Source organism: Sminthopsis crassicaudata, chromosome 2 (genome assembly GCF_048593235.1).
Source record: "Sminthopsis crassicaudata isolate SCR6 chromosome 2, ASM4859323v1, whole genome shotgun sequence".
Classification (NCBI taxonomy): Eukaryota; Metazoa; Chordata; class Mammalia; order Dasyuromorphia; family Dasyuridae; genus Sminthopsis; species Sminthopsis crassicaudata.
The window spans coordinates 37,635,547-37,658,323 of NC_133618.1; the positions used below are offsets into that span (position 1 = coordinate 37,635,547).

Genomic DNA, 22,777 nt, shown 5'->3' on the forward strand with positions numbered 1-22,777 from the left:
TCTTTTATATTATCTTCCCGCACCTTGTAAAAAGGCCTCATTGTATGAGGAGGCCCATCCTAGAGATTGCTTTGTATGAGCAAATATGAGTGAAAGGCCCTGTGTGGGGCCCCCGCAAGTGTACAGTTTGTGGTACCCTGCCCAGGATAGCCTCCGACGGGGGGCCCAAGTGCTCCCGGGCTTCGGGGATAAACGCCCAGGAACTGAAACGGTCGTGGTGCCCCTGTGCCCGGTAGAGGTGGTGCCCAGAGTTGGCAGGAGGTGGTCACAGGCTCAGGAGACATAAATCCTGGGGGACTGATCACAACCCTTTCTGGGACCACCCAGCCATGGGGCACTTAGCCTTGCTGGGGACACTGAATAAAAATAGAAGCAAGAACATAGGGGAGAGTGTGTCAAGTGGCTGCCGGGCCACAGGGGAAAAGGACCTAGGGGAGAATGTGTCAGGTGGCTGCTGGGCCAAGGGGGAAGTGGTGGTCAGTGTAGACTGAAGCAGCGAGAGGCGTGCTTCTCTCCACTTCATGCTCAGGCTGGGCAATGAAGCTGCCTGGTCAGCCAGGGGCTGGATTGCCCCACCCCACTTTAACCCCATTAGAGCCAAGCCCAATCTATGAAGGGCATGGCAACAAATATAGCCTATTCCTGGGTCCTGCTGGGCAACTCTTACCAGTATTTTTATATATATATATAGATATATATATATGTATATAGTGGTCTCGGGTTGGTGAGAAGCACTTTACAGACATATCCTGCTCCGGGATAAAATGAAAGGAGAATCACATAATGTATAAGAGGAAATGTGGCAAATATATGTATTTGTTTTGCTGTACTATGCTTATAAGGGGGGAGGGAAGGAACCACTGGGGGAGAAAAAGTTTTATTTTTTAAAGAGCGTCAATAAAATATTTCCCAAAAATGTAGATGTCAAATTTGCTGTTTATCATTAAAATCATTAAAATAATTGTGTTAAGTGTATTCTTAGAGAAAAAAAATCTTATTAAAACCTTTAATTTGAAACTTGCCTATTTCTATTAAAAAATGTCTTAACAAGACTACTTGAATTGGTCAAAGATTTAGTTTTAAGAGATCATCTAGATCAATCCCATTATAACCCTCCTCCCTTTTACAAATAAGGAAACTGAGGCTCAGAGGTTGAGCCAGTTGCTATTGCCCATCAGTGGTAAGATACCAAAACCATTCACAGGGATTTCCAAATTTCTATTCCTGAAAACTTTGGCATTTTTCATGACCATCGTGCTGACTCCAGAGCATCATATGCTCTTGACTGCCTCTGAGGGTCATTATATATTCCTCACATTATTCTAGGGAGTGAGTCTGACCCTTGGGGATGTTAGCGGCTCTTGCTTAACCTTTTGGGGTTCCAGGAAATCCTCTGAAAATGAGGCCAAAGCCTCCTCCCCAGGCCGGCTTCCTCAGTTATTCTCAGTTCCCTGCTAAAAACACCTGACCAGGTCACTTAACACAGGCACCTTGTCTCAATGGGATTCATTTTCCCAACATTCTAGCTCTATGTACTAGGTGCTAGGAGTTAGAATACTGCAAGGTGGAACTAATCCTAATTTTTTACCAGCTGGCGCACGCCCCACTCACAAACACACACACATGGTTTCCTTTAGGTCCCAATTAAAATCCCATCTTCATTTTCCAATCACCCATAGCAAAAGTTCCAATTTATTCTGTACTATATATCTTGTTTGTACATACAAAACCGTAAGAGTAAAAAATCTAAAACACAAGTATTTTTACATTGCACCCATGGGAAAATGGGGATTTAAGTTCCTCAAACCATCAAAACTTGATTTTTTTTTGCTAGATATTGCTGAAAATACATTTCTCTGCATATAATTCATAACAAAACATTATGTACTTTCCCTAACAGACTAAGCATGAAATAGCCCATAAAATGCAGCACACAAAATAAAATTGGTAATGTAAATATTTTTACTAGTGATTCCCTAGAATTTTGTGACATTTTGTGCTAATAGTACAAGAATTTTTTAAAACATTGATTTTAGATAATCCCTAACACATGAAATCTGTAGTATTATAAACTTTATTCCTTTTAGTTGGATATGTTAAAATCAACCCAGTTAAAATGCCCCAGATAATCTGGCAGGAAGTTTAATAACAGCTTTATTTTTCTTGCTAAGCCATATCACTGACTTTATATGCTTGGGCTTAGCGTCCAAAGAACTTGTACTAAGCTTTGGGGGCATGATTGCAACACAAAACTTGTTTTAAAGACAAACAGAACTCTGCAATAAATTTACAGAGAGCTTTTACAATGGGAGAATGAACAAGACTTGTGAAGCAATAGGAGCCTCTCCACAAACTTGCCTGAGCAAATTGCCAACACAAAAGTGAAAGTGGGGTAAATAAAATCACGAACATTTAACATGAAAATGTTAAAGATTAGCTGGGATTGCCTTCATGTTGTCTCTGTGAGTTGCTTCTGAGCAAGAATTGACTTTTGACTTGGAAAGCATCAGTGACTCAACTCTCCTCAAGTGGTGATTATTTGCCTGCTTTGGGCAGGAAGGTGGGGTTCAGAACTGGGGAGAGAAAAGGAGAAATCCTCTCCAATAGTTTGGCATGAGTCTTGCTTCTAGAATAAGAAGTCTCCTCTTGTTACTAAAGTGACAAAAACTCTGGGAAGAGGCCCTGCTTTCTGCATTGAGAGTTTGGATTAAACCCATTTCAATAAGAGAAGAAAAAGAGACTAAAGGAATTTGCATAAGAAGGAAACAAAATTATCATTCTTTGCAAATGATGTGATGGTATTCTTAGAGAATCCTAGAGAATCAACTACAAAACTACTACAAACATCTTTAGCAAAGTTGCAGAATATAAGATAAATCCGCATAAATCACATTTCTATGTTACCAACGAATTCCAGCAGCAAGAGATAAGAGAAATTTCATTTAAAATAACTGTAAACAATATAAAATATTTGGAAGTCTACCTGCCAAGACAAAGCCAGGAACTATATGAATTCAATTCCAAAACACTTTTTACACAAAGTCAGATCTGAACAACTAGAATAATATCAAGTGCTCATGGATAGGTTGAGCTAATAAAGACAATTCCACCTAAAGCTACCATACCAACCTGCCAAGAAATTATTTTAATTACTTAAATCCTTATCTCTTCAACTCCCCTTCTCTGCCCTCTCCATACTCCATACAGTTCTTTTAGGGATCATAAACTTGTAGACTGACTCTGGGATTCTGGGCAAGTCATTTCATTTCTCAAGGATCTAAACTTAATTACCAATAGGTATGGATTGGAGGAAGATGTTTCCTCACCTGGCAGTTAGTTCTCTTTGTTACATTGTTCAACTCTTTGTAACCTGATTTGGGATTTTCTTGGCAGAGATGTGGAGTAGTTTGCCATTTCCTTCTCCAGCTTATTTTGCAGATGAGGAAGTGGAGGCAAATGGGGTCACACAGCTAGGAAATGTCTGGAGATGAATTTTAACTCATGAAGATGAATTTTCTTAACTCCAACCCCAGTGTTCTATCCACTTTACCCCCTTAGCTGCAGAAGTTTCCTGGACCAATGAAATCATGGGTCTAGTTCCTTTCCTTCTGCCTAGCCTGGTACAGCAGAACTACAAAACAAAGCATTCGGTTTGGGATTTTGGGCTGGTTAGACATTTGGATAGTTGGTTAGTTGGGTGCGGTCTTTTCTGAAGAAGTCTTAAGTCTTAGAAACTTGTAAGAGAATTATTACAATGATGTGATGAGAGTTCCTTTAAGGGGATTAAGGGGCTACCCACCATCTGTACCTGGACCTATGTGAGGTAGCTTTTGACATCAATATCAGAAGAAGAGGAAGTGTTTTGCAGAAGGTTGTTTTTTTTCCTCGTTTTAAAAAGACTTTTCCTTGCCCAAGGACTCTAAGAAGGGGAGGAGGAGGGAAGTGAGGTAATTAGGATGATTCCGAGTCAATTTTCTCAACCATCTTCATACTTAGTGGCTGGCTGACCCTGCACAAATATCTTGATCTTTGTTTTCTCATCAATATAAATGAGGATAATAACAGCACATACCCTCCCTTTCTGCCTACCTTTACTAATATTATGAAACATTTCTAAAGTATTTTATAAACCTATTATCTTCTCACAAAGAGAGGAAAGCTAGAGAGATCAGGGTTCATTTTATTTTAGTCAACCTTTCAGGTCCAGGAGAGAAATCTGCATATGAGTAAAGAAAGAAATAATTTGCCAATCAAATCCTGGCAAAAGTTAATGAGGTGAACCAGAAGAGCTGTTCAAAGTTTTTGTTTCTCTTTTTGAAGTCAAAATCTTTCCTGCCTGGAAGGAGGAGCTAGTGAATAACCTTTTGAATGGTTATTTTTGTTTTGTTGAGTTCGCTTCCAAATCCAATTGATTCTAAACCAATGTCCAACTGTGGAGTCACTCGTGTCCCCAAGGTCACAACAGATACAAAGGATCTAAGATTGGATTTGAACTCTGATCTTTCTGCACCCAGCTGCTTCAACAGTTACAAATCTTTGAAATGAGCCTCAGTTTCTTAACTATAAAATAAAGGGTTAGAGATTTAAAGCAAAAAGGGGCAAACCTACTTCTACACAAATACTTATAGCTGCTCTTTTTTTGTGGTGGCAAGAAATTGGAAATTGAGGGGATGCTCAATTGGGAAATTGCTGAACAAGCTGTGGTAGATGATTGCAATAGAATACTATTTTGCTGTTAGAAATAATGAAAAAGGGAATATCAGAAAAAACTTGAAAAGACTTACATGAACTTAAGCAAAGTGAAACAAGCAGAACCAGGAGAACTTTGGACACTGTTACAATACTGTACAATGATCAATCATGAATGACTTAGCTGTTCTCAGCAATACAATGATCCAAGACAATTCCATAGGACTTATGATGAAAAATGCTATCCACCTCCAAAGAACTGATGGACTAGGTGTACATATTGAAACACACCCTTTTTAACTCTCTATTTTTCTTGGAGTTTTGATATTTGCATCTTCTTTCACAACATGACTATTATGGAAATATGTTTTATATGAGCACACATGTATAATCTTTATCAAATTAGTTGCCTTCTCAATGATGGGGGAAGAAAAAAAAAGTGGAAGAGAATTTGAACCTCAAAACTAAAGAATGGGATTTAAATTTGTTTTAATATGTAATTGGAGGGGAAATAAAAATATCAAAATTCCATAACTGAGGGTTTTGATTAGATGACCTCTGATGTTCCTTCCAGTTTGTCGTGTGTCTAAAAATTATAATAGCAGCAATAATAAAAGCATTAATGGAAGGAGTCTCCACACAGGGAAATCATTGGTCCAGATTTCTCTCCTAGATTCCTCCCAAAGAAAACTAATGATTTTTTTTAGATTTTCAAGTGCAGTTATATTAAGTAATTGGTATTACCCCCCATTTCCAGATAAGAAATCTGATTCTAAGAGAGATCAAATGATTTGCCTAGAGATATACAGTGTCCTTCCAAGTCTAGCCCTGCTCACCAGGCTACCTTGCTTTTTCTGCCAGTTTCACACCATTGACTCATGTTGAGTCCACTCAACCCTCTTCCCTCCCAGTTCTTTTTCAGAAGACCTCTGAATCTAGCCAAGTGACATCAAGAGTACCCCAATACCATAAAGAAACCCTTCCCAAGACAGTGATGAATTAAAATTTAAAAGTTCAAAATGATTATTTAATTTTAATAGGTTCAAAAATATTATTGTTAAGGTACCTCATCTAATGTCTAATAATGAGCTAGAAAAGGCAGATAACAGACCATAATTGCTAATAATAAACTATCAATGCAAAGAAATTATATATGAAAATAAATGTTTAGAAATAGAAGCAAAGTAATCCTATTTACTAGTGCCACTAAACTCAGACCAAAGAATCTCCCTTCTAAAATTCTCCCCGATGTGAGTGCTTCCCCTTCCCCAATATTTTGTATTTCATCTATTTACTTATCCTTCCACAGGCATAATCCTCCCCAACCTCAGTAGAATGTGAGCTGCTTGGGGCTGGGCTCTGTTTTGTTTTTTAGTTTGTCTTTTCAGGGTCTAGCACACAGCAGGTTTGAATAAATGCTTATTGAAATAAACTAAATTTAATTTGGTTACCTTCTTTCCCTCCCCCATGCCCACTTCTAAAGTCTTCCAGGGTCTGAAAATAAGTCCAGAGGTGCCTCAGGTGAAGAAATCCAGGTAAAGTCTTGTAAGCCAGTAAACAGCTGAGTTTTTCCCAAGTCATCTCAAGCTTCACTGCCCTCAGTGCTCTCCATGAATCCATGCAGAACATTCGGCATATTCTGATAAGAGAAAAAGAAAACAAGATGTTGGAAAATTTCCACCAATTTCTACATGTAAGACTCAGTTTCATTTTACAAACATCTCTTGGCCTTTTACAGGAGAGTGCCCTCGAGATCACCGCAATCACAGGTGGATAAACATTAAGTGCCCACTATGTGGCAGAGGTCCAGTTCCTCTTAGGTTTATTATGTGCCAGACGCTGTATTGGATGGACACTGAGGAAATGATGGTTGAGTCCTCACCGCAGTTCTTATTAAATGTGTCACCTTGGACAGTTCATTTAAACTCCCTGAAAGAAAGGGAGTATTCATTGTTCTGCAGGGAGTACTTTTTTACTCCCTGGACCTTAGTAACCTCAGTTTCATATGAGAGGAAAGGACAAGAGAGATAATGAGGTTCTAAAAGATGAACAAGAGGCAGCTAGATAGCACAGTGAATAGAGCAGGGACCCTGGAGTTAGGCGGACCTGATTTCTGAATTCAAATCCAGCCTCAAACATTTAACAGCTGTATGATCCTAGGCAACTCACTTAATCCCAATTGCCTTGCCCAAAAAATAACAAATAAATAAATGAAAGAATAAATAAATAGATTAATAAATAAATGAATGGATAAATAAATGAATGAATAAATAAAATAAATGAACAAAATGCAGTGCCTTTCATCAAAGGAATGTCTAAAGGAATAGAAATACCTCTTAGAAAATCCCCTGAAATGTTGCCCCCACTCACTCACCTCCTTCTCTCAAAATATCTCAGCTCTTTCAAAACCTAATTTGAATCCTTTTATATAAAAGGTTTTTCCTGACTCTTGTCACTTCCAAACAGGTGATTGTTTCTCTCTATCCTAAGATAAGTTTATATCTATTGACTTGTTTGTGTATGTTTCTCCACAGTAGATTGGAAGCTCCTTGAGGACAGGAATGATTATTTTTGTTTTTTTATCTCCTGAGCCTAGCACATAATAAGTGCTTAATTAGTGCTTATTGAATTGAAACTGAATTACCCATAGTCCCTATCCTAACAAAGGGTACAAAGCAGTAGTTCAATAATTTAATTACTGAAAGAATGAATTTGTCTGACAAAATACCACCAAAGAACTTGGATTAATCTGTGTATTGGACATTCTAACTTTGGGACATACAATGGGCCAGGAGCGTCTGTTAAGTAATGTCCAGTAGCCGGAGGCTGAACAAGACTTCAGCACTAACAAAATATGTAGTAGAATGGACTTATACCAGGAAATCCTTCTCTCCCCTTTAGCAGTGAGTGAGTAAGGACATTTGCCTGGATTTTCCTTTGAGAAATGAGTCTAAGTGGAGGTAGCATGTTCAATATACATGGCCACTATCATGTAGGGTTCCTCCACCAGCCACAGTGTGTCTATGCATTAGTAGAAAATGGAGAAGTGTATTTAAAACCTCCTTTTCAGTTTCCTCAGAAATATTAATAACATTCCCCCCAGCCTAAAATCGTTCCCAGATTTCCCTGTTTGAAAGTGGGTAAGATAGAAGAGAACATAAAACCTTTTATACGGAAATATATTAAAGATTGTAAGAATAGTTCCTCCCTTACCCACCTGAAATGACTGGGCTGTGGGCCTGTGAAAGGGAAAGTCAGTCCTTTCTCTGTCTCCCAAAGCAAAACTAAACCATCACTGGGAGGAGATCCCTTTGCATCCTCCAGGAGGACACAGGAACAGACCAGGGTGCGGTGAGTGTTGCTTTGGAATACTAACCCCAAACTGTATTTAATATGGTCCTTTCTTTATTCAGTATTCTGATAAATATTCTCTAGAGATAGAGATTTACCTCTGATAAATGTTATCAGAAAGAGAGAGAGAGAGAGAGATCAGAGACATAGGTAGGGATGGCATGGGGAAGCCATTGCAACATTTTCCTCTTCCCCAGTCCACTTCCTTCCTCAACTCGCCCTCTTGAACTGCTAATAGCTAGGTCACTCACCCTCTGACCCTTCACTGGGTCCTGAGCATTCTTCTCCAGCTCCACCGCAGATTCATGAGGCATCTACAAGAAAGGAGAAGGAAGATAGAGATCTGTCTGCCTGGAAGACTAGGAAGAGAGGTCAAAGGAACCCCTGAATGATGGGAATCAACCCCCCTGGTGGCCACTGCTGCCACTTCCACCTACGAGCTGCTAAGGAAAGGGAACCCTACTCTATTCACTATACAGGAGGGAAGAGCACAAGAATGGCTCTACCATGAGGAAGAGAGGAAGGAAAGAGTGAGATTTTCTTGGCAGAGATATGGGATTTCCTTCTCCAATTCATTTTATAGATGGGGAAACTGAGGTAAACAGGATTAAGTGACTTGTCCAGGGTCACACAGATAGAAAGTGTCTGAGGTTAGATTTGAATTCAGGTCTTGCTGCGGTATCACCTAACTGCCATCTGACTAGACTCTCACTTCTCTCCACATCTCAAGCCCCATCATTAGCCACCATTTTCCCCCCTGATAAAGGTGCCCCAAAACAGAAGTGGGGGCTCTCTACAGGTCACCCACCAGCACTGGGGTGTCCCTGAACAGGCAGCTGAGTGGGTAATGCAGGAGGTTAAGGATGGAGGAAGAGTAGAGGTCCGCATAGCGCATCAGCTGGCTGGCAAAGAGCGTCTGGCGGAATCCACAGCGGAACAGGCTTCCCATCTTGCTGTAGCGAAGGTCTATCTCCCGGGTCACCCTCTGGGCAGGAAAGATGGCACAGGTAAGCACTTCCAAGCTAGCAGGCACCCCTCCCTGGTTCACACCAGGCCTAATTCTGAGACATCACCATCCTCAATCCCACTGCTACTATTCTGGGCTGTCCCTACAATGATGATGATGTTGATGATGATGATGATGATGATGATGATGATGATGATGATGATGGTAGTTCATGTGTCAAACTATGTGTCAGGCACTAACTGAGCACTTTATGATTTCATTTGATCCTCAAAGCAACCCTGGGAGGTAGGTCCTGCTATTATCCCCAAGATACAAAAAGCAAGTTCATAGTCTAATGGAGGAGATCCCAAACAACAAATATGCACAAAGGAACCATATATAGGATAAACAGGAAATAACTAAAAGAGGGAAGGCTCAGGATTAAGAAAGGCCGGATGGGGGCAGGGAGGGGAGAAGGTTGGGGAAGGCTTTATGCAGGAGGAGGAATTTTAGTGTGATGAGGCTCATAGACTTTCAGATAGAGTCGGAATGGACTCTATCCATCCAGTAGAGGAAAGCTCCAGACCAGACATGCTTCTCTCTCTGGCCTTTGTTTCAGCTGCCTTTTCCCTCCACCTCTGAAGCCACCTTCTCCCACTGGTGAGTTCTCCTAGAGCCTCCATTTGGGGGGTCAGGCCCAGGTCAACAATCCTTCATTCCCCAGAATTCAGCACCACAATACAGCATAGGGAGCGCCTTTCCTTCTCTCCTTCCTTGCCTTGTATCTGTGTCCCCAACACTTAGCACATAGTAAATGCTTAATGAATGTTGGTTGCCTGCAGTTCAAAGAAAATCTGTCCAAGATCAAATGTCTGATAAGCAGAGATAAAGATTTGAATCCAGATCCTCCTGGCTCTTCAGTCCAGTATTTGTGTGTGTGTGTGTGTGTGTGTGTGTGTGTGTGTGTAGTATATATGTGACAGAGACAGAGACAGAGACAGAATAGATAGGCAGACAAATAGAGATATTGACAGGATATAAAAATAGATAGACAGAGAGCTGGACAGAAAGATATAGATGATAGATAGATGGATGGATACATAGATGGTTAGATAGGCAGATGGATAGATGGGTTCATGGATGGGTAGATAGATAGATAGATAGATATAGATAGAGACAGATAGCTGGATAGACAGAGAGATAGAGAGAGATATAGACAGATAGACGGATAGATAGGCAGATAGGTAGGTAGATAGATGATAGACAGATGACAGATAAGTAGATAGATAAGATAGGTAGGTAGGTAGATGATAGATAGATAGATACATGGAAATATACATGGAGAGACAGAGAGATAGACAGGAGAGAAAGACAGAGACGGGGTAGAAATAGACAGAGAGAGGATAAATAGACATAATAGCTAGACAGGCAGACAGAGAGTATAGATAGATGACAGACAGATAGATTCATGCCTACATACACAGATAGATATGTACATACATACATAGACATAGATAGATGGACAAACACACACATATACTTAGCCACTACCTCTCAAATGAAATAACATAAAAATATTTCACAGATCTTAAAGCCTATGTAAATAAAACCCATAGGAAGTGAGACTGGGCCAAAAGGTCCACTTTACCATACTCAGTGGAGGGCCCTCAGTCCCAGGCTGGAACCTGGGACAGAGTGACAAGAGTTCTGGTTTTGAGTAAGGAAACTGAATAGTCTCTCAATCCTTCCAGGGTTCCAGTTTTAAGAACCCATGAGACCTTCTGGCTGGCTGAAGCTCCAAGCTATTTGGCTCCTGAGCCAGCAGGGGGTACTGGTGGTCAAGGAGAGGCAAATGGCAGCCTCACTCACTGACCAGTCTGGAGGACTTAGTTCTTCAGCACTATCCCTTGCCTCAGTAGAAAAATGAAGGCTTGGGAGAGAGGTAGCTCCCCTGCTTCCCCCAACACACACACACACACACACACACACACACACACACACACACACACACACACCACCTCCCCATTCCCAAACTGTTACCTGAATCTCTGTCTTGGTAGAACTAATATCCTCTTGCCCACAGCTCCTCCTGTCCATGCGCCTGAACAGGAAAGAAGGACAGTGACCAGGAGTCTCAGAGACCACAGCCCCCAAAGGGGCTGCCAAGCAGCTGTTAGTATACCCCTAAAAGGACTTCCCCATCTCCCTGTGCCCATAGAATCACATATATGTGGATAAATTCTTTTGTAGGCTATGCATTTTAATATTGAGACTCAGTTTCCTCATCTTTAAATTGGGGATAACACCAGAACTATCTCCATGCCAGTGCTGTTGTGAGGAGGTATGAGAGGTTATGTGAGATATTCGAGTTATGTTTTTCAAGCCTAGTTCTTCATCTAGGGCCCAGGAACTTATTTTCTCAATATTTGGAGAATTGTACTCCAGTACAATTGGTTTTCTTTGTACCACTGATATATTTTATATATTTAAATGAGTCTGAGATTCCAGGGGCTTTATCTGGCCAGGTTAAAAGCTCTTCATCTAGAGTATCAATTAGCCACCTGGAAGTTCTTTTCCTCCCAGATGCCCTGGAATTGAAGGCTTTGACTAAGGTCTGGTCCTCGGGGTCCCAGTTCCTGAGAGGTGGTACCATAGACTCTCCAAGAGAATAAAGGCAGGTCCAGTGGGTGTGGGTTTGTATATCCGTATATGTCTCTTGTCTCTGTGTTTGTCCCTCTGTGTGTGCATCTTGTCTTTATGTCTCTCTGTTTCTCTCTGTCTCTCTTTTTGTTTGGCTCTCTGTGTGTCTGTGTGTCTTTCTCCTTCTCTGTCTTTCTGTCTCTGTTTCTGTTTCTGTCTCTCTCTCCTGTCTCTCTTTCTCTCATTTCTCTCTTTTTGTCTCACACACACACACACACACACTCTCAGCTATCCAGGTCTTCCTAAGATTGGACATGAGTTATGAGAGGATCAGTGCAAGGCAGAACATCTCCAGGAAACTACCCCTTAACCCTTTCAACCCCTCCATTTCTCCCCTTCCATCATCTTCCTCTCCCCAGGAGTTTGTAGACTCTGCAGTTCACTCACTGGTACTTCTCTGCCAAAGACACTTCCAGCATCTGCAGCTCCTCAAACAAGTCTGAGGAATAACAAGAATCAACAGGGGTTATTTTCCCAGCTGTCCCCCAGAACCCTCCTCCTCCTGCTGCTGCTGTGGCCACCTTGGTCCTCAGTCCAGCTCTGTGTGCAGGAAGATGACCAAATCACTGAACTTGAGAGTTGAGAGAGCCCTTAGCAGCTACCCCATGTCCAATCCAACCCATATCTCAAAAAGAATCCCCTCTACAAGCACCTATTCCATTGGTCTTTGCTCAAAGACCTCTAGGAAAGAGAAGACTTACTATCTCCCAAACAACCCATCCTTCTAACACCTTCTCATGACATCACATACTCAGTGCTCCTGTCTATTCCCAGTTCCTTCCATCAATCCCAAGAATCCTTGACTCCTGGCCTTTCCTTTTGCAGATTGTCTTTTGGAAGCCTACCGACTTCTCAATGTCCCTCTTAAAGGGTGATACCCAGAGCTGAACCCAGCACTACAGATAGGAGACTGCAGTATGATAAGAACATTACCTACTTACGTCTAATGAAGACCAAGATCTCATTAGCTCCTGTTGAGCTTTCAATCCATTAAGTGTACCCCAGATCGTTTTCAGACAAAATGCCATCTAAGCCCTGTCCCTCTTCCCATCCTTTATGCTTGTGAAGATCCTTAGCATCAGGCTTAGATTGGAGCACATTGCATCTGGCTACCTTGGGGCAGGAGTAAAGGTAAAATGAAGCACCTAGGATCATATATTGGATATGGAAGGGATGCAGTTTGGCCTTTCTCATTTAGCTGATGACCTGATCAGTTTTCCTGAACCATTTCTTTTTTCTTCTTTAGATTAAAGCAAAAGTTCATCACCTTTTCTGTGGTTTGGACCCCTCTGGCAGCATGATAAGGATATGGGGCTCTTCTCAGAATAAGGTTTCAAATATTCAAGGAAATGCCATATTTTAAATAGAACTTAATGAAAATTAAAACGGGCTAAACCTTTTTCTGAGGCAAGTGCCTAGCCCCTGAAATCTATCTATAGCTTCTTACACACCTCCAGTTTAATGTATGAACTCTAGGAGAGAGTTGAAGAGAGGGAGAGATATATTGACAAAAGAGAATGATGTAAAAATGACAAATAGCAATACCATTACAAATCCTGTAAATGTTTGTTGAATCGAATTGTATAGGGACTTTTATCTACTTCTGGGTCCCTCAAACAGGAAATTTCCACCAGAGTCTGCTTGGCCAGAGGAAAGGCATAAGGAGATAAGTAATAAATACCTGTATAAATAAATGCACAACACTGCAATGCTATCTCTCTCTCTCTCTTTTTTTTTTTTTTTTTTTTTTTGGCTGAGGCAATTGGGGTTAAATGACTTGCCCAAGGTCACACAGTTGGGAAGTGTTAATTGCCTGAGACTAGATTTGAACTCAGATCGTCCTGACTTCAGGGGTGGTGCTCTATCCACTGCACCACCTAGTTACCCTGCAGTGCTGTATCTTTAATGCTGTGTTCAATTCCTCACCTTTCTCCCCCTTAAAATAACTCTAAGGTGAATCATAAATCAGCCTTTGGATTTTCCTGGTCCTTCCTTTCTGACATGACCAACCCAGCCCTTTGGGTATTTTGGGGAAATGAGATACTTGAGTCCTTGGCCATGCTGTCCCTGATCTCCCCAGTCCACCCTCAGCCTCCTCTAGCAAAGTCCTGGGGCATCTCTCCGGGGGGAGTATCATTCCTCTTTCTCACCCTCTCCTCCCCATCTTCCTGCTCAAATTCTACCCACCATTCTCCTGGGCCCAGACAGTCAATTCCCGGGTCAGCTCAGGCACCACAAGGAAGGTCCGCCAGCCCTGCCGCTTCTTAGACTTCAGGATGTCCCCAAAGATGTGGTCCCCGATGTATAAGATGTCTTTTCCCCTTATTCCAAGCAGCTCACATACAATATCAGAAGAGCCTAGTTCCCAAAGGAAGGAGTAGAGTTTACTGTCCCTCCTCTTAGCACCTTCTCCCCTGGGGCAAAAGGAGTTGCAAAGGGGGCATTAGTCCGCCATTACATATGGGAGTTTCCCATAGTCCTGAGTTCCCTGAATAGGTAGAATGGAGCTATGGGTCCCCCAACCAATAAAATGCAAACAGGTCATTGTCTAAGTTGGGGAAGGAAGGAGCTCATGTCACACAGGGAACTGACCTCCAGAGTAGACAGCACAGTGTTGGTGGGGACCAGTGTAGGTGCCAATTCGCAGTTTCCCAGAGTCCTAGTAGAGGTTAGGGAATGGAAGCAAAGTGGGCATTAGAACCAGGGACCCTGAAGAAAGCGAAACATGTTTTTTGTTTTGTTTTGTTTTGTTTTCCCTCAAGTAAGAGATGTTGCTGATGGAGTAATGGGAAATTACCGAGCCATAAGAAACAATGAAACAAAAAGCAGAGAAGCCTGGGAAGACTTATATGTGCTGATACAGAAGAACAAGCAGAACCTGAGAAATAATTTATACAGTAACAATATTGTACAAACAAACAACTCTAAAAGACTTCTGAACTCTGATCAACTCAATGACCAACCACAATCCCAGGAGAACAGTGATGAAGCTCACCACTCACATGACAGAGAAGTAGTGGACTTAGGGTGTAGAACGGAACATACATGTATGCACATGGCCAGGATGGGAATTTGGTTTTGCCTGACTGCTTATTACAAAGATTTAATTTTTCACTATTTCCTCCTCAATAGAGAATATGGAAAAGTGAGAAAAGAAAATAAATGCTTGTAAAAATAGAGAGACAGAAAAACAAAGAGAGAGAGAGAGGGAAAAAGATAAGGAGAGAAAAAGAGAGAGAGAAAGAGAGAGAGAGAGAGAGAGAGAGAGAGAGAGAGAGAGAGAGAGAGAGAGAGAGAGAGAGAATTTTGGAAAGAAAATGGAGAGATTAGACAATTCCAACTTCTTAGCCCCATCTTTACTCCACCCAAAACAGACAAAACAGACCTTAGCAGCTCTTCCGATCTCTAGCACTGAAATGGCTTTCCCAAAAGGAAATATGGTCATTGTGATTCCCTGATTCAAGGACCACAATGGACGGAGCCAACCTCCCACCCACCTCAACACATTCCCTTCTCCCCGCTTCATTACCGTGTTGACTTGTCTCAGCACTGTCCCCTCCGCAAAGAAGCGTGGTTTCTGGGTGTCCACCACAATCAGGTCAAAATAGGATTGCCAAGGCCGAGCCAAAGCTTTCTCCTACGTAGAGGGAGAGGATTGGAGACCCAGATTCAGAGAGCCCAGAAAAACACACACACACACTCTCTCTCTCTCTCTCTCTCTCTCTCTCTCTCTCTCTCTCTCTCTCTCTCTCTCTCTCTCTCTCTCTGTCTCTCTTCTCTCCCTCTCTCTCTCTCTCGATTCAGCTCCAAAATTCTGATGCTGACTTGGGTACATGAGTCCTAGCATTGAGTCCCAACTTGCAGAGAGGCCCATGAAGTTAGCACTAACACCTGGTTTGTGCATGACCAAAAGTAATAACTCCCCCTGAGTTTTGCACAAGCATCCTCTGAGGTGGGTGTCCGGAGGGTTAGTATTGTCGTTTTTAGATGAGACAATTGAAGCCCCATATGGTTAGGAGTTCCAGTGAAAAGAAGCTTGGAGTTCAAGTCCAAGACATGGGCCCAAATCTTGGCCATATCATTCACCAGCATAGCGAGTGAATTAATAAGCTGAATGAGGTGACCTCTAAGGTCAATGCCTGTTCTGATCCTAATCCATTCACTTCTCTAAGACTCATTGGAACTCCCAAGGCCCCTTCCAGCTCTAGATTTCTATTTCTTTGGATGATCTAGAACACGTTATGTCACTGTCACTCTCACAATCAGAGAGACACACCCAGTTTAACACAGTCACGCACCCATGGGCACAAGGTCATTCACAGTCCTGCAGACTCTCCCATTGGTTTTTACATGTCCACACTTAGCCAGCCCAGGAGGAAATTAGGAAGACTGTTCTCCTCCCTTAGATCTATGCCTCACTCTGCTAGGTTTTATGGGATCATATCACCCTTGGATTTAGAGCCTGATACTCATTTACACTTTAACCCCTTTACGAGGCGGCAATAACAGGCCATTCCCCCACCAAGCTTCTTCCTCATGGCCTGGCAGAGAGGGAGAAAGAATAGATCTTAGCTTTAGAACCCAAAAGGACCTCAGAAATCATCTTTCCTGACTCCCCTTAGTCTGTGATTGCCTAAGGGTTTTAGGGTACAAGTTGGAGGCATTTAGAGAAAGGGTTAAGATTTGAATTCACATCTCCTGAATCAATAACCAGCAATCAATGAGCCCCATTATTGCCCTTTCATGCATGGTGCACACTCATATGTCTCAGCTAGGCTTCTCACCCTTGGCTAATCAGTCTCCCTAACCAGGAGGGCTGGAAGTAGGAAACCACCCAACATGTTTGGAATAATATTCCCTTTGGTCAATCTTCCGTGAACCAGGAGGGAAGGCCCAGACTCTACCCCCTATTCTTCCCACACACACCCAACCAGCCCTAGCCTTCTGGGAAGGCATAGATAGAGCACTCACCTGACCACAGTCAAACAGATAGGTCATGATTGCCTGTAGGAAACAGGAGGCAAGGTCAGGGTGCCAGAGGTCAAGCTGGGAGCTCTACAGGTATCATAAGCCTACAAACCACCATAGTCCAAAACTATCTAGCCTTGCTCCTCTCAGACTTCCACAATCCCACCAAGAAAGCAAATCTCAAAAGTCACTTTGAAGCCAATCTTAATGTAGCCCCCTTAGAGAAGGAAACAAGAGTCAAAGGTCACACAAACAGAACTAGCAGCCAGATTTCCTCATCCTCTGCACACACACCCTCTCCAGTAGCTTTCTGCCAAACTCTCCCCCACTTTCCCTACATTGACCAAGGCCTTCTTCCACACAGAGACATAAACACATAAATGAACTGCTTCAGAGCTTGGATCCCATTTCCAGTCACCCATCACTGTCTAACACGGTTGGTTGTAAGCATCCTCAGGGCAGATGGCAATAGTCAATGTGATGGGTCACAGAAGCAGGGTCAGTAGAATTGAACTGGAACAATTTCTTTTGGAGCAAGATAGAAGATCTCATTGGTTTAAGAAATTTCCAGTGAGGAAACTGCTTTGGCCAATGCAGATCATTACCAACTCGAAAATTTCCCTAGAGTCACAGAGTCAGTTTGGGTCAGAGCCTGAATCCAGGGCTTAAATCATACAATCAAAGGGTCTTTTTCATTCTACACATGGGGAAACTGAGGCCCAAGGGAAAAGGAGAATTAGTTTACATCAGAGCATTTGGCTTCAGAACCAGTGAAGAGGTCAGTTCTCTTTGAACCGTACTATGCTAACTCTCAAATTTAATGTTGAATACTTTAACATATTTTACATGTATTGGTCAACCTGCCATCTGGAGGAAAGGTGGGGAGAAGGAGGGGAAAATTGGAACAAAAGATTTTGCAATGGTGGTCAGGGCTTGAAAAATTACCCATACATATATCTGGTAAATAAAAAGCTACAATAAAAAAAAAAAAAATCAAGTTCAATGTTGAGGATGAGGATGAGGATGATAACAATAATCTTATTTTTAGAGTGTTTTTAAGATTTGCAAAAAATATTATCCCAGTTGATCCTCCTTTAGCTAGGTGACTTATTATCCTTATTTTATAGATGAATAAATTAAGAATAAGAGAATTAACATCATTTCTCCAGGATCACGTAGCATGCAAGCATTTGAGGCAGGATTGGAATTCCAATATCCAGAGCTCAACCCATTGCACCACCCACACAAACAGGGCTGCAGGATCAGGCAGACATCCTCTCCTCTCCCATGGCAGTTCATACTCACGTCGGTGTAGTTGTAGTTACTGTTGGTGGCCAGAAACACTTTCCCAACTTCCTTCAGCTTTCCCAATAGGAGAGGAATGCGGGCCTAGAGCAGAGGTGATGGAGGGTAGAGAATGAGGCTTCCAGATTCCCCCGAGCCCCCCTTGGTAGACCCCAACTCCTTGGCACAAGGAAAAGACCACAGGATAGGTATTGTACTTGGGACTGAGGAAGAAGAACAAAAATTTTTCCTGCACCCCACCCCGCTCCTCACAGCCTCCTTCAGAAAAATAGCAAGGAGGAGCCAATACTCACATCTTTCTCCACGTATTTCTCCAGGTTCTCCAAGGTCTTCTCCTTCAGGCAGCCCTGACAAAAGGGAATGATGATATGTATAGGAAGGAGAGATGATAAAGGGAGGACAGGGTCAGGGAGGCCATGGGAAAGGAAGCAGGGGAAGAGGACCAGGCTAGACTTTTCAGAAAAGATATTAGACAAGGAGGGGCCTAGAGGAGAAGGTTTGAAGGGGAAGAAGATACTCTGCATTCTCAGGAACATGGGAAAATCCAAGGTTGGGAGAAGGGAGGACGGAGATGGGAAGTGGGCGTTCAGGGGCTGTTTACTGAGAGATGGACGTTGTCCATGGCGTCAGACACATCCTGGAAGAGGCTACGGAAGGACATGAAGAGGTTTCCATGCTGGTAGCCTGTGTCACAGCTAGGAAAACCAAGGAGACAATGGTGAGAAATCATGGGAAAGAGTATTGACTCTGGGGTCTATGCTTAGTAGCTTTTGCATGTCTTCCCTATAAGAGTATAAGCTCCTCGAGGGCAGGGACTGTCTTATTTGTATCCCCAGCACTTAGTGCAATGTCTGGTAAGCACCAGGTAAGCCCTTCATACATACTTGCTCCCTTGGACTTATGACCTTGGACAAGCCAAGGTTCTCCATTGGTAAAATGAAGGCATTGGACTAGACAGCCTCTGATCCCATGATTCTGGAGATGGGATCAGAGATTGTACTGCCAGATAAAGCTGGACCTTCAGCTAGGAAAACCTGACTCAAATCTAGTCTCAAGCACTTTCTAGCTATGTGACACTGGGCAAGTCACTTAATGCTATTTGCCTTAGTTTCCTCATCTGTAAAATGAGCTGGAGAAAGAAAGGGCAAAACCACTCCAGGATCTTTGCCAAGAAAACTCCAAATGGAATCACAAGGAGTCAGACACAACTGAACAGCAGTTCATGAGTCACGCTGGAGGCTACACTGGGGGCCATACTGCAGGCTACACCATATAGTTACCCTATGAGTCACCATGATCATAACTACTGGCTTGCACCCTTAGAGACATTCTTGTGGACCACCCTCCAGGTGTCCCAGAGAGGAGACCGGGTTGAGAGCCCAGAGAACTGACTGTTATCTGGCCTGAGGTCCAAAGGCAAAAACCAGATTAGGGATTTTGAGACTCACTTTTTGTATCTGGAGCAGTTGGTAAAAAAGTCCACAAGGCAGGCATACAGGTACGTTTCTGCAGAGGGAACACAGAAAATCAGAGCCGGGAATCTGCCCCCTCGGTCTTCCCATGGGGGACAGGGTCCCACACTAACACCTGGGAGAGATAAGGCGGCCCCAGTTTAGGTCAAGCCAAGGACAGAAAGGAGGAGAAGACCTCTAGGAGAAAGTAGAAAACAGGAAGGAGACAAATAACCCCACCTTAAATTCACCATGCTTTCACTACTCAGATCCTCCCTCTGTTCTTGGCATATTGTAGGCACTTAAAATATGCTTATTAAATGACTGAATCTTTGTCTCTCTCACTGTCCCCCTCCCCAGCTGTCTCCTCTTGGAGTGCCCTTCCTCCCACTCCCCTAGCTTCTCCCAAACTCTCAGCTTCTTCCTCTGACTTTCCATCCGCCTATCTCCTGATTCCCCTGCTCTTTCTTGATCCCTCCTCCCCTTCTTGATCATCCTAACTGCTGATGTTCCCCACCCCTTTTCATTTGAATCTCCCAGCTGCCTCTTTGCTAAACTCCTTGAAAATAAAGCCTATTTCATGTTTTTAACTTTGGATATGTCTAATGTCTAACACAGTGACTGGCTTAATAGCAAGCTTGTTGACCGACTGGGTGATTAATTTGTTCCTGCTCTCACTTACCTGGAAGGTCGAAGAGAGTATTGAGAATGTGAAATCTTTGCATGTCATCTCGGTGAATGAATTTGCTGGGATAAAAACTCCAGATTTCAGCCCTATGTGAGGGGGGGATTGAGGGAATTGGGGGAGGAAATAGGAGAGCAAATGGAGCAGATATCCAGATGCTCTCCTCTAACCCCGATTGTACTTAGCATAGAGAGAAAAGATGATTCCCAAGGGCAGCTAGATGGCATAGTGCCCTGAAGTCAGAAGGACCTGAGTTCAAATCTGGCCTCAGAAACTTAATACTTTCTAGCTGTTTGTGACTTCCTAGGCAAGTCACTTAACCCCAAATGCTTAAAAAAAAAAATACACACACACACACACACACACACACACACACACACACACACACACATATATATAATTCCCCTCATTATCTCTATCCATCCTGGGATTCCTTGCTCTCCTAAATACACACCTTGTTTTCATCCCTAAATCATGAGGCCCCCACAGGCTCCACCCAGCACATACTCAGTGAGGAAGGAGAAGCCATGAGTAGCCAGCAACACGTTCCCATGGGTGTCCACCTTCAACAGATTGCCATAGAGTTCATCAAACACTAGGCCCCTGCCAAGACAAAGAAAAGAGATAGAGAGCAAGGAAAAAGAGGAAAGGAAAAGAAATACAAAACTTGATACAGACCAATATACCAGTCCTAAAAAGAGAAGATGAGGCCATAGAGAAGTTTGGGACCAAAACTGGAAGTCTCGGGCTACTCCCTTCAAGCCCAGCTCTACTCCCTGTCCCCACTTTTCCCCTCCCAACCCAGTGTCCTTTCCTCCTCTAAAATTCACTGCCGTCCTTCTCCATCCCCAAATTCAATTCCTCCTTCCTTTCCCACTCCATGGTCTCTCTCCATCCACTAAACTCAGTGCCTCTTCTCTTAAATACACCCAGTTCTCACCTCACTAAATTTATTGTCTCTCTCCACCCTCCAAATCCAGTTCCTCCTCCCCAATCCATTTTTATTAATTTCTCTCTCCCCTACATCAATTATCCATACTCCATATTCCAATCTTTCTTTAATCTTCTCCCACAAATCCAATATCGCTATCTTTTCCCCAGTCCCTCCTTCTCTAAAATCAGGGTCTCACCATCCCCCTTTAAATACTGTCCTTTTCTACTTTACTCCAAGTCCCTGCTTCTCCCAGAAAATGCACTCCCCTTTCTCTCCCCGAACCAGTTTTTCCCCCTTCTTGCTCCCCTACTAACTTCTCTGCCTTTCCCTGAGGCGTCCCAAGGATTGTGCATCCCAGCCCAGGATCAGAAGTCTGAGCAGCCCAAGATGGAGGAGAGGGCCCTGAAACTAAGGAAGAGCAGTACCTGGTAGGGTAGGAAGGATTGTAAGTATAATGGAGAATCTCATGCGGGTAACCAATGCAGACCAGCCTTTCCAGAAGTAGCTCAAATGCCAGGGCCTCATAATCAGGAGATTTGTAAACTAAAGAAAAAAGGATGGAAGGATCTGTGCCAGTCCCTGAAAGTCCATTCCCCCCCACCAATATATGCTACTCAGCCTCCAAAAGTCTCGGTCAAGCTAAAGCCACAATTTCCTAACACATAGTAGGGACTTAGTGCTAGTTGGCTGACTGACCATTCTACCCTATTCTACTGACTTAAGTGGTGAGGTTGGTCAATGAATTCACTTAGTGTTCATTTTTCTCTATGCCTGAGCTTATAGCTCTAGTCTCTCAAGATGGCAGGATTACATTTAAGGGGTGATTCCCCCAGACTACACACATGAAACTCACTCATCTACCTAACTCGTAGTTGGTATAATTAGTTCAGTTTTTATGTGGAGAGGAACTGGACCTGTGATTTTATTCATTTAGGGAAGTCCCAAAAAAGGAAACTCCCTGCACCAATACAAGTTGGCACCTTCTTTAGAACTTAAGAGACTCATTGCAGAGTTGCCTAGGACACAGGGAAATTAAGTGACACAGGGTCACAGGGCAGAGGTTGGCCTTGAACAGGCTCCAAGAGCAATTTTCTGCCCACAATCCAGCCCATTCTCCTTTCTTAGCTACCTGTGACCCATAGATGGCATCTCAATTGTGTTCATTTATTCCACAAATATTTGTTGAGCACCTACTGTGTGGAAGACACTGTGGGGATGGGGATAAGAAAGGGTACAGTTAGAAAGAGCATAGATTGGGGCAGCTAGGTGGCGCAGTGGATAGAGCACCAGCCCTGAATTCAGGAGGACCCGAGTTGAAATCTGGTCTCAGACATTTAACACTTCCTAGCTGTGTGACCCTGGGCAAGTCACTTAACCCCAGCCTCGGGGGTGGGGGGGGGGAAGCATAGATTGAGAGTCTGGATTCTAATTCTGGCACTATCACTTACTACAAGGGCAATCTTTCTGAGCCTCCATTCCTCTTCTAGGTCCCTTCCATCTCTAAATCTATGACCGCTCCCCAGGGCCCAGCCCCCAAGCTCCTACCAGCCAGAGTGTAGTCCATGTCGAATCCAAAACATCTTATCTTCCCCAGGGCCAGGCTTCGGTTCACAAATATCCTAGGGGGAGAAGGAAATGTGTGGGAGTCCAGCTGGCCACAGAGCCAGCTGTCCAGCCCAGCTCTCCCCTTGGTGACTTCCTCCCTGTATCCCACTCTCTCCCAAGATGAGTCAGGAACGTTGGAGGAG

The 22,777-nt window shown here is 43.1% G+C and overlaps 1 protein-coding gene across 3 annotated transcripts in view; it reads right to left on the reverse strand.

Moving 5' to 3' along the window:
* Window positions 1-5,690: 5,690 nt before the first annotated feature.
* NT5DC4 (5'-nucleotidase domain containing 4) overlaps window positions 5,691-22,777 on the reverse strand; it is a 20,528-nt gene continuing 3,441 nt past the window's right edge. For 2 of the 3 annotated variants that reach the window (XM_074285823.1, XM_074285822.1), the window contains exons 3-19: window positions 22,575-22,648; window positions 21,455-21,572; window positions 20,603-20,698; window positions 20,093-20,184; window positions 19,408-19,465; window positions 18,561-18,654; window positions 18,253-18,306; window positions 17,960-18,043; window positions 16,658-16,690; window positions 15,216-15,323; window positions 14,279-14,345; window positions 13,874-14,044; window positions 12,074-12,125; window positions 11,027-11,087; window positions 8,849-9,025; window positions 8,292-8,354; window positions 5,691-6,328 (exon numbers count right to left, since the gene is read on the reverse strand). In XM_074285823.1, the coding sequence (XP_074141924.1) occupies window positions 6,272-6,328; window positions 8,292-8,354; window positions 8,849-9,025; window positions 11,027-11,087; window positions 12,074-12,125; window positions 13,874-14,044; window positions 14,279-14,345; window positions 15,216-15,323; window positions 16,658-16,690; window positions 17,960-18,043; window positions 18,253-18,306; window positions 18,561-18,654; window positions 19,408-19,465; window positions 20,093-20,184; window positions 20,603-20,698; window positions 21,455-21,572; window positions 22,575-22,648 (1,459 nt within the window). In that variant the 3' untranslated portion in view covers window positions 5,691-6,271. Of the gene's footprint in view, window positions 6,329-8,291; window positions 8,355-8,848; window positions 9,026-11,026; window positions 11,088-12,073; window positions 12,126-13,873; window positions 14,045-14,278; window positions 14,346-15,215; window positions 15,324-16,657; window positions 16,691-17,959; window positions 18,044-18,252; window positions 18,307-18,560; window positions 18,655-19,407; window positions 19,466-20,092; window positions 20,185-20,549; window positions 20,699-21,454; window positions 21,573-22,574; window positions 22,762-22,777 lie in introns of those variants that run through there. The other variant, XM_074285824.1, reaches the window with a different exon arrangement.